Source organism: Miniopterus schreibersii, assembly GCF_964146895.1.
Source record: "Miniopterus schreibersii genome assembly, chromosome: 3".
Classification (NCBI taxonomy): Eukaryota; Metazoa; Chordata; class Mammalia; order Chiroptera; family Miniopteridae; genus Miniopterus; species Miniopterus schreibersii.
This window is the reverse complement of record NC_138103.1, coordinates 11,763,911-11,775,385: the sequence shown is the minus strand read 5'-3', so window position 1 is coordinate 11,775,385 and position 11,475 is coordinate 11,763,911. Positions and strand designations below refer to the sequence as shown.

The window sequence follows — 11,475 nt, the reverse complement described above, 5'->3', positions numbered from 1 at the left end:
TGGGGGCATGCAGGAGGCAGCCAATCAGTAACAACTCTCATCATTGATGTTTCTACCTCTCTCCCTCTCCCTTCCTCTCTGTGTGAAGTCAATAAAGATATATTTAAAAAAAAACCAAAAAGCAAGAACTGAGTACAGACCTGCAAATGTGGCTGGATGCCCAAGAGCCTTCTTCCAGGCCTTCAGACCTTCACAGGCACTCATCACCTTATCTGCTAAAGGAAAATGGCTGGGGGAGTTGAGGTAGCATCAATTTTTGGGAATGAGTGATAGTCAGAGTGGTGATTTTGTCACCTTTATTCAAGGTCCACAGACATTAAGATTCAACAGTTACTGATTTGTAATCAGAAGAGAGAAAACACATACACACAGGCTCAAACTATACCAAAGAAACAAAGCTCTTATTTAAGGAAGAGTTCTTATTTCAACTCTTATAAGAAAAGTGGAAATCTACGTTCTTCCACATTTAGAAAAGATCTTTGATTAGCCAAGTTGATTCAATAGGTGAGTGTGTTTGGCTGAATCATGGCCTCCCAAAAGTGTCCACACCTGAATCCCTGGAACCTGTGAATGTTACCTTATATGCAAAAGTGATTTTGCAGATGTGATTATATTAATGATCTTGAGATGGGGGAGATTATCTTGGATTATCTAGGTGAGCCAAATATAATCAATATTCCTTACAAGAGGGAGGCTAGAGGGTCAGAGTCAGAGGAGAAGGTGATGTGGTGACAGAGACTGGAGGGATACACTTTGAAGATGGAGGAAGGGGCCACAAGTCAAGGAATACAAGCATCCACTTAGCAGCTCTAAAACACAAGGAAACAGGATTCACCCCTGAGAGCCCACAGAAGGAACCAGACTTGCTTACACCTTGATTTCAGCTCAACGAAACTGATTTTGGACTTCTGACCTCTGGAACTGTAAGAGATGTTTGTGATGTTTGAAGCCACTAAGTTTGTAGTTATCTGTTACAGCAACCATAGGAAATTAATACAGACATAAATAGGATTAGGAAAGTTATTCAGAAACAACAGTGAGCCTGGCGGGGCGTGACTCAGCAGTTGAGCATCAACCTAGGATCCAGGAGATCACTGTTTGATTCCCTGTCAAGGCACATGCCCAGGTTGTAGGCTCGATCCCCAGCTGGGGGTGTGCAGGAGACATCCAATCAATGATGACTCATCATTGATGTTTCTCTCTCTCTCTCTCTCTCTCTCCCCCCTCCCTCCCTCTCCTTTGCCCTCTCTGAAATCAATAAAGATATATTTAAAAAAACCCAAACACAATGAAATTGGTGTGGAAAAGAGAGGGGCAAGGTAGGAACAGAATGAGAAACCAAGAGGCCCTAACCAGTGAGAGGCACCAGATAGGAGTGAGGCACCAGATGGTCCAGGCCTAATAATGCAGATAAACTCTTCTAATATCTAATATAGTTATTGGGGAGGTGATCATGGATTAGTCTAAAGGGCCACCAAAAGTTATGACAAAGGCCACTGGACTTCCATTAAGTCCACCTCTGCCCCAAAGACAAGAGGCTTCATCCACTGCATTCAACAGATTGTCACCAGGATCTCTGATTCAGGCAGAAATGGACCTTGAGGGTAAAGCAGCGGCCTTTAGCTATTCAGTTACTGACACCTATTTTTTTATTTCTCTTGGCTGCATATGGGCTAAGTCCAACAGCTAAAATGGTGGTAAAACAAGGTTCTTGTCCTTAAAGATCTTTTTTGTGTATGGTGCAGTTCCCCAACCTTAGCACTATTGACATTTTGGATCAGATAATTCTGTTGTTGGGGTCATCCTGTGCACTGTAGGGTGTTTAGCCATACTCCTGGTCTCTACCACTAGGAGCTAGGAACTATCTTTCCTTCCCCCAGGTCATAACCAACAATGTTTCCAGACATTGCCAAATGTCCTCTGGGGGGCAAAACGTACTCCCAGTTTGAGCACCACTGGTGTGCAGAGTAGAGCAGGGAGTGACATGCCATTAAGTCTAAGTATGCCTAGAACTTGTCAGAGAAGGCTTTGCAGAACAGGCAACTCTTGAGATGAGAGAGGAGGGAACTGGGAGTGGCAGGTCCTAAGGACAAAGGAAACTGTGCAAATACCTGGAAGGCAGGGATGCAGGTGTGTGCACTTGACCCTCTGCTGGAGAGGGGTAATGACAGCTCAGGCCACAGCCCTGCGGTGACTGGTAGTGACTTTAGGATATCGATGCTTGAGGTAGTGCACCCATCTACCAAAAGTTTTCTCTCATCTCAGAGATCAGCTGGCTTGCCCAGGGTGAATAAAAATTGTATAATGATTGGATTTTAATTTCTACTTTGAGAGAATAAAGGGATGGGATTAGATGATCTCTCAGGCCTAGTTCCAGGACTTTAACGTTTTATATATTGTCATTTTTAGAAACTTCATATTGGCTTAAATTACATATACAGTTAATCCATTTCAATCATTTTTATAAATGTACTGAACTGATCCAGTTTTAGGACACTTTCATTACCCCAATCATTTTGTTATTAAAGCTACTGGACTAAGTGAGAAAGGATAGTAAGGATTCCCTTTGACATCTTCTTAGCAGTCTATATCCACTACTTGCTTCTGGTTGTAGCTTTTCCCTATGGCTTGGGCCGGGTTGCAGCAGCTGTATAGATTTTCTTTTTCCAAATCAAGGGTGCTTTGATATAAAAAGATCCCTCAATATGTGTGTGTGTGTTTATTTATTTTATTAACAGCACTGTCCAATTACCTGGAAACCCTCTCCTCACACAAACATGTTCATATTCTCCCTTCATGTGTCCTTTGTTATGAACAGCCAGGAATTTCATAACGAATACTAGGGGATTTATATTCCAATGAACTTTTGCCTTGAAACTCTTGTGTATCACCCATCTTTATTAAAGAAGTGTATGCATGATAAAGATTGCCTGATATAATAGCAAATGTATAACTATATATAGAATATATCTTTGAGGATAAATAAAGTAGTGCAGGAAATATTTAACATGGGGTGGGGACACCTGCAGGATCATACTGATGCTCCCTCAGTAGTTAAACCCCACTCTCCAACAGACACTCCAGTTCCCTTTCAACCACTGCTCAGACATGCCATTTCTTTATCCTGTCACTGTGCATGGTCTGGGATCCCTCAACATTGAAATGTGCACCATCATTCCTCAGGGACCTCTTGCTTTCCTTGTAAGTCATGCAGACAGTCTTTGTGATTTATGTGCAATTAAGGGGAAGGAGAAACACAAATAAATGCCTTCCTTCTGAACAGGAAAACCAAAGCTCTGCTTTCAGTCCCCATGGTGAAGCCTGTGATGCTGGTGAAGATTTGAGCTCTGGCGAAAGCTTTTCCCACACTGGCTGCACTGGTATGGCTTCTCTCCAGTGTGGATCCGCTGATGCAGTTTCAGAGTTGATTGCCGCCCAAAGCAGTTTCCACACTCTCCACATGTGTAGGGTCTCTCCCCTGTGTGGACTCGCTTGTGTCTTTTCAGCTCTGAATTCCATGTGAAGCTTTTCCCACAGTCATCACATTTGTAAGGTTTCTTCACTGAGTGGGTCGTCTGGTGACTAAGACGTTGCAAACGACTGCTTAGGCTTCTTTTACTTCCTTTGCTTTTCTTCAGCTCTCTCAGTGGATGGCTTTTTAGGGAGCTGCTGATATATTCCAGTTCCCTGCAATGTCTCTGGAAATGAGTGAATGGCTTTTGAGCATTTGGGGGGCTGACCTGCCTCCGTGACAACCGGGATTCACTCATATTCGCCCCTCTGGGTTCAGGATTCTGCAGACCATTCCCTTTGGATCTGCTGGGTGACATTGCACATGGCTTTGCTCCTTTACCCCCCTCCTGTTGTGGATTCTCCTTGTTCTCACTTTTGGTTCTGGGGGCCTCTATAATTAGAAAGAATATGTTTCATTTTTTGGGCTTCGAAGAAAAAAACCTCAGCAAAAGAGTTATGAAATATACTGTAAGGTTTCTCAAACTGTGGTCCTCCACTGACAACTTGCATTAGACTCATCTGGGAACTTGCCAAACAAGCAGGCTGCTTAAATAGAATCCCTGGGGGGTGGTACCTGGAAATTTGCAAAGTTAACAGGCTCCTGGTATGGTTTGACTTATATTAAAGTTAGGAACCAAGTTTTCCAACCCCTTCCCTCCTTCCTAACTTTAGGAAAGGCTTAGGAAAGGAGAAATAGGGAGGAGCAAACCCATAAGGCCTGAACATCAACTAAGGAATGAAAAGAAGAAAGCGCTGGAGTTTCAACATTGCAAGTACACTTTCTCTTCATGGACACTAAATGACCACCACCTTTTCTTCAAATAATGGTAAATCCAGTAAATGTGGAATTTTCTTTCCTTATAAAATTGACAGCACTTGTGTTTGGAACTTGGAATGTGGATTAGATATGCATCCTAGTTACAGAAATTACCAACTTCTGACTAACAGGATTGAGAATCAGGATGGAAATGAGCTGGAATGGCCTGTGGGCAAGTCAGAGGATCTAGAGCTGTGTTATCCCATAGAATTCCTGATATGTGGGCAATATGTATGTGCGTGTGTGTATTGCGAGCGCATGCACACTATTCAATATGGCAGCCACTAGCCACATGTAGCTATTGAGTACTTGAAATGTGACTAGTGTGACTGAGAAACTGGACTTTAAACTTTTAATTAATTTAAATAAGCAGCCCACACAATTATGATCAATTGCTTTTCAACAAGGTTGTCAAGACAATTCAATGGGGGAAAATAGTCTTTTCCATAAATGGTGCTGGGACAACTGGATTTCCAGATGCAAAAGAATGAAGTTGGATCCCTACCTTACAACATATACAAAAATTAACTCAAAATGGATCAAATACCTAAATGTGAGAACTAAACCAATCTCTCTTTAAACAAAACATAGGTATAAATCGTTGTGACTTCAAATTAGGCAATGGTAATTTAGATATGTGACCAAAAACATAAGCAGATAAAGAAAAAACAGATAAACTGGACTTAATTAAAATTAAAAACATTTGTGCTTCAAACAATACTATCAAGAAAGTAAAAAGAGCCTTGGCTGGTGTGGTCAGTGGTTAGAGCATCAGCCCACAGACTGAAGGGTCCCAGGTTAAATTCCAACCAAGGGCACATACCTCGGTTGCAGGCTCGATACCCAGCTCCCATCAGAGCATGTACAGGAGGCAAACAATGTCTCTCTTACATTGATGTTTCTCTCTCTCCCTTCCACTCTCTCTGAAAAGCAATGGAAAAAATATCCTCGGGTGAGGATTAAAAAAAAAAAAAATGAGCAAAGGATCCCAACAAACATTTCTCCAAAGACTATATACAATTGACCAATAAACACATGAAAAGATGCTCAACATCATTAGTTATAAGAGAAATAACTCAAAACCTCCATGAGATACCACTCCACACCTAATAGGATGGCTATAATAAAAAAGACTGACAATAACAAGTGTTAGCAAGGATGTAAACAAAGTGGAATCCCATAGACCCAACGGAATTGCACAGCCTCTTTGGAAAAGTCTGGCATTTCCTCAAAAAGTTAAACACAGTTAACATATCACCCAGCAATTCTACTCCATACCCAACAGAAATAAAAACATGTTCACTTGTAAACAAATATTCACAATAGCATTATTCATAATAGCCCAAAGAGGAAACAACCCAAATGTCCATCAACTGATAAACAAAATGTCCACTTAATATCATTTAGCCTTAAAAAGGAATAAACTACTGACACATACTACAGCATGTTTGGACCTTAAAAAAAATATGTTAAGTGAAAGAAGCCAGGCACAAAAGAGCACATATTGTATGATTCTGGATAATGAAATGTCCAGAATAGGCAAATCCAGAGACAGAAAGTAGACAGTTGTTGCCAGGGACTAGAGAAAGAGGGATGGAGAGTGACTGCTAATGGGTATGGGTTTCTTTTTTGAGGTTATGAAAATATTCAGAAATTAGTGGTGATGGTTGCACAACTGTGTAATTATACTAAAATTCACACTTTATAAGGGTGAATTTTATAGTATGTTAATTATATCTCAATAAATAAAAGTTAAACAGCTGCATGTGGCAACTATATTGGACCGTGCAGCTCTGAAGGAAGACCCTGTTGGATCTTAGGGATGAGAAGCATGAGAATCTACTCTCTCGGGAATCAAATGAAAGCATAGAGACTGCACACACACACCCAGTTCCTTCTGCTGAGGTAGAAGGGAGTGTGTATGGTGTACTTTATTCAGGACCGTGACAAGCCCTATGCATTAGAGCGCAGCCAGAGGACTGATGGAAGGCAGCTTGACCTCTCACTGCTCTGTAATGACCCCTTTACCCTGGGATTTCCTGATAATGGCCTGAAGGTCAACTCTGATAGAGACTGCCATAGATTATGGGGCAGGACATGGGCGAGAGTCACAACAGTTTTCTACTGGATGCCCCATTTCTTCTCCATTCTTGAGTTCTGAGAACAATCAAACCAAAGGGTTTCACTGAATGTAGCATATTTGAAGGGATCAAGGCTCCAGTTTTCTTGTAACTCTCTTCTCAAACCTGCTGATTATATCCTGTATTCACATCATCAAGACTGGCCAAAGTGTCACTGTCATTCAGTTTTAGAGGTCACAGGGCTGTGTGGAGCAGGGCTAACAATTATACTGGCATTATACCACAGATAGCTAGGGAAGTGGTCTCAAAAGTTTAAAGTACAGCCCAGCCAGTATGGCTCAGTGGTTGAGTGTCAACCCATAAACCAGGAGGTCATGGTTCAATTTCCAGTCAGGGCTACAGGCCTGGGTTTCAGGCTTGATCCCTGGTAGGGGGCGTGCAGGAGGCAGCTTATCAATGACTCTCATCATTGATATTTCTCTCTTTTTTCCTCTCCCTCTCTCTGAAATCAATAAAAACATATATATATTAAGTTTAAAGCATAGAAAATGTCATAGGAAGAGAAAGAGGCAGAAAATAATATGGAGTGAGCTTTCTCTCTAATGAAAAGAACATTCTTTAGGCCCCTTCTAAACATGGGACCATTTTAAGTGATGAAACTCAGCTACTGCTTGCATGGAAGTTCATCAGTGGTCATATCTGGACTTAAATTCACTACAGGAAGCTCTGAAAGGGATAGAAAAGTAGGCACTAGAAAAGTCCTGTTGTGTACTGCACTGTCAAATAGTCATTGACAGAAAATAAAACCATACTTCTTATGTGTAGTATCACTACCATTCTAATTAGTAAAATTTGTTTGGGAATAAAGGATATACTACTACATACAACATTTTAAAAAATAACACCTCTCCTATGGCTTTTCAGAACCATGAATGCTTTGATGGAGATAAATACTGATGAGAGGGAGAGAGGAGGCACAGAGTATTTACCTGCCCCAGCCAATTTGGTGGCTGGTTCCAGAAGGAGAGGGGATTTTCCCCAATGATGAGGGCTAAGCTGGTCCTGAAGTCCTGCCTGGGAAGCCTCTTCCAGACAGCTCTCCCTAGGATATCTCCTAGGAGTCTGCAGTTGCAAATCTGGCAGTTCCTGTTCTCCCAGCTGGGATCCAGTTTTCTCCAAGAGCACCTTCTGCCCTTGCATACAAACGGCCACCTAGGAACAAGCCCTAGGCATTAGAGTGTAGCCAGAGGACTGACTGAAGGCAGATTGATCTCTCACTGCTCTGTAATGACCCCTTTACCCTGGGTATTCCTGATAATGGCCTGGAGGTAAACTCTGATAAAGACTGCTGAAACTATCAAAGGAAGCACAGGGAAGGACATGGAGAATGACAAGAATGAGGCTGCTTTAAATCAGCCAGTACTTCTTGAGTGGATACTCCTAAAGCTTAGGCCTTGCTCAAAGCCTGGAGTCAAAGTCATCAGAGGGCAGGCGCAGACATCAGGGTCGGCCATGACACGGGCTCAGCAGACTCCCACCCTATGCCCACCTGCCTCCCTACTTCTTCTGAAAACAGGCTCTGTAGAACTGGGAGGCAGTATAGTGAGGCCCATTAAAAACCATCTTTATCTAATAAATTATTCTACCCAAGGCTCTCCTGGTAAGGCGATCCCAGTTGTAGTGGGCTCTAAAAGGACTGCCCCACTCCTGTCCCCTAACTGCTTCCATTCCCCAAAGTACGTGGTTGTTTGCTTCCTGCTTAGGACCCAACTTTGGTTTGACTTTAGGGCCTGGGGGCTGGAAGGAATACTAGCCAATTGAGCTGTGACTTCCTGATCCAAAGGCAATACGCAAGGCACCTGACTGGAACAAGGTCCAATGAAGTTCCCCTAAAATCAAATTCCTACCCAACAGGATTAGGCTGTCTGTTAAGGATCCTGATTGCAGGAAAACTTCAAAAGGAATGGAGGGGAGATCTATCAGCAAAGACCCAATAACCTTACTTGGTCCTCTACTTCCTCACTGAAGGACCAGTGGCTGGGTTTTCTGAAAACCTGGTACATCAGGGAAGGAGTGGGGTGTTCTCAAAAATAGAGGCCAGAAAACATGTTTGAAGCCATCCGGTCAATTTCTGGCCTCTAATTAGGGAGGGTTCCAGAGACCAAACACTATCCAGATCAAAAAGAAATCCTGGGGACCATTAAAGAAGACCCTCCTTACCCACTGCTTTGGTCTCTTGGCTGCTCTGTGAAAATCTTCCACCAGAGTCACCATCTCCTTGCTGCTCATTGGACATCGATGCCTGACCCGAGTCTGGATCTCTGGGGGCAGGATGTTCAGAAACTGCTCCAGCACAAGCAGCTCCAAAATCTGCTCTTTGGTATGCATCTCTGGCTGCAGCCACTGCCGGCAGAGCTGTCTGAGCCTGGAGAGTGCCTCTTGGGGTCCAGACACCTCTTGATAACAAAACCGTCTAAAGCTCTGGCGGGAGACCTCAGGATCGGGGCAGTCTTTTTGCAGAGCCATCCCCGGCTTCTCTTCTAGCTTTGTTATGATGTGTCTCTCTTGCTTGGAGGAAGCCTGAATGTGGGTCTGAGAGCTCAAAGTTATCTCCATCTTAGCTGCCATTTTGGGGCTCAGGAGACAGCTTCTCTCTCCTTGTAAACAGCTCAAGCCTGAGGGATCATGGCCCTGGAGAGGTCTTTCTAAATGCTAAACGAAGTTCTTCTGAAGATGTTGAGGACAGGATGCAGACAGGGCCTTCTCATTCGCTGCCCTTGACTCCAAACTCCTGAAGACAACACAGTGCCTGGGAGTGGAAAGAGTCTGTCGTTCCGACAGTCTCTAGAACTGTCTTGTGAAGGAGAAAAGTCATAACGTCCTAAAAGGAAACTGGGGGGAAATACTGCTTTTATTTCAGCGATAAGCTTTAGAAGTCTCAGAAGAAATGATCAATATGACCTAAGGGGCCGTCAGGAATCCCTAGGAAAAGTTCAAGTTGTCAGACTGTTAGCCTGCACCAACTGTCCCGTATTCTGGTTAGGCAGACCTCCAGCATCTCGCCGGTACTACAGGGTGATCCCAGGCAGGCCGCGGCGCAAGCCAGGGGTTAGGAGTTAGCGAAAGCCTCCTGCTCGCGAGCAGGGCTTGGGAGACACGGTGGGGGCTCGTTCTAGAGACTCCAAAGGCCCAGCCTCTCCGGCCTCGGAGAGCGCCCAGCTCGGGCCCCGCGCCCCAGCTGGCCCCGAGCTTGGCGAAGCTCCCGCACTCCGGGGCGCGGCTCAACTTCGTGGCTCGGTGCAAGCCCAGGCTGGCCCCTGGGAAGGCAACGTCACCATCAGCACAGTCCCCCGCGCCCACCTGCAGCACACTCACCTCTCTAGGGACAGGAAACCAGAATCCCGGAGCCAGGGCTGGGGGCGGGGCAGAAGCCTCTAGTCGCAGACACGCCCACTGGCTGCGGAGGAACTACGCCATGGGAGAGCCCGCCTTCCCCATAGAGGGATTGGCTCGTTGGGCCAGTCTCTCCTGTCTATTGGCTGCTACATCTGTCGCTGCTGGCGAGGAACTGTTCCCAGCCGTTGTAGTGCACTCTGGGAGTTGTAGTCCGTTGGCACGGTACGCTCACGTTCGGAGAGGGCAGATTAACACCGAGGAGCGCGCGCGGCTTCTGGCCGGGCGGCTGAACGATTTTGAATAGCCTGGGGCGCTTGGGTCTGGTGAGTGCTCTGCTTGCTCCAGGCCTCGAGCTCGCAGCTGGGCACCATGCTGGCCCGGGTGCTTTTTGCCACCGGAGTCTTTTCAGGGCGGTCGGCCCTTGTTCCCGAGAGGACCAGACCAGGTTCCGATCTTTGTGCCGGAGCCCGGACTCCTCCTGGCCTGTGACCCTGATCGTCTCATCCCCGCCTCGCTGCAGCGGGAGCCTGCGGCTGTTTCCCTGCGCCACTTCAGCCGCAGGACCGAACCTTTTTAACATCGAGTGCATTAGGAGTACTCAGTCCATCCTTGAAGTAAATCAATCCGGTCCCCATTCTCATGCTTTCCTCTGAGTGGATCGTCGCCAGAAGGAAACACGTTTTTGAGAGACGAGAGTTTTAAAGTTATGAATGGGATGTTAGGGCCAAGAGGAGTGCCGACTTTGCCTTCTGCACGAAACTGGGATAGCATTTATTCAGTTATTCCAGATAAAGTGGGGATGTACGAAAATGTGTAAAGCAAACGGGCATGGGAGGGCCTTGCTGCTGAGGAGCTACGTGATGCTCCCTTTTTTGTTAAAAAGGACTGCTAACAATGTGTGTGATTCCTCTATCTCTAGCCCGTAGTGCCATATTGAAATGTAAAGGTAATATAAATGAAGGCAGTTCCAAGTTCTTTGGAAGAAGGCAACCTGAATCCATTTATTCCTGTAAACAGGCTCACCCCTTTGGCGGAGAAGTAGAATGTTGAGTGGGACATAATTGCAGATAGCTCCAGTTTTACATCCTCCCAACTTAGCAATTCCCAGGAAATTGAACTCCTCCCTCCCCACCTATAAGTCAATCTCAGAATTTTGACAGGCCCAACCTTTTTCAGATGCCCACCCCTAGGGTAGGGAGAACAGTGTTGTAATGAATTTTCCCACCAGAGAGGATAGGATAGAGAGGAGCTCTTTCAAAAAGGAAGATGCTGCTATAAGAAGTGGGGAAGAAATGCTGGGTGGGGAGGGAGTGGCAACATACAGCAAAACAAAACCGTCACGTGTCATCCACATTGTGTAGGTGGTGGTAGGCAGGAGGGTGTCATAGTGATAAAGAGGTTAATCAAGAGGTACTCACATACTACTTACTCTAAGAGAAAGTGACAATTGGAAAGGTGGGTCCAAGCTCCTTGAGGGTGGGGAAGGGCAGGGACAGAACCCAGACATGGGGAACATGAGAGTTTGAGGAATTCATTAGCAGAGAGAAATCTTGCTGGGAGAAAACTATATTTTTTCATATTTCTAGTGCTTTAGGTCCTTGGCTTAGAGGTGGAGGGAATAAAGGAAACGGAGAGAAATCACAAGAAGCAGAGGGAAGGAATATGAGA

The 11,475-nt window shown here is 45.0% G+C and overlaps 1 protein-coding gene across 2 annotated transcripts; it reads right to left on the bottom strand.

Moving 5' to 3' along the window:
* Positions 1–286: 286 nt before the first annotated feature.
* On the bottom strand, positions 287–9,842 carry ZNF174 (zinc finger protein 174). 2 transcript variants are annotated; one of them, XM_081131094.1, is made up of 4 exons: positions 9,787–9,842; positions 8,632–9,303; positions 7,401–7,623; positions 287–3,904 (listed from the first exon to the last, which is right to left on the bottom strand). In XM_081131094.1, the coding sequence occupies exons 2-4, from the start codon at positions 9,037–9,039 to the stop codon at positions 3,303–3,305; spliced, it is 1,233 nt and encodes a 410-aa protein (XP_080987220.1). In that variant the 5' UTR covers positions 9,040–9,303; positions 9,787–9,842; the 3' UTR covers positions 287–3,302. The 2 variants fall into 2 exon arrangements, with proteins under 2 accessions (XP_080987220.1, XP_080987219.1); XM_081131093.1 differs by lacking the exon at positions 9,787–9,842 and having other exon boundaries at positions 8,632–9,780.
* Positions 9,843–11,475: the final 1,633 nt, after the last annotated feature.

Bases quoted from the DNA above. Each gene is read 5' to 3' on its own strand.
- ZNF174 (XM_081131094.1), bottom strand. From the start codon at position 9,039: ATGGCAGCTAAGATGGAGATAACTTTGAGCTCTCAGACCCACATTCAG. The intron at 7,624-8,631 runs GTAAGGAGGGTC...GCTTGTTCCTAG, and splicing joins CCAAGAGACCAAAGCAGTGG to GTGGCCGTTTGTATGCAAGG. The intron at 3,905-7,400 runs GTAAATACTCTG...TTCTAATTATAG, and splicing joins CACCAAATTGGCTGGGGCAG to AGGCCCCCAGAACCAAAAGT.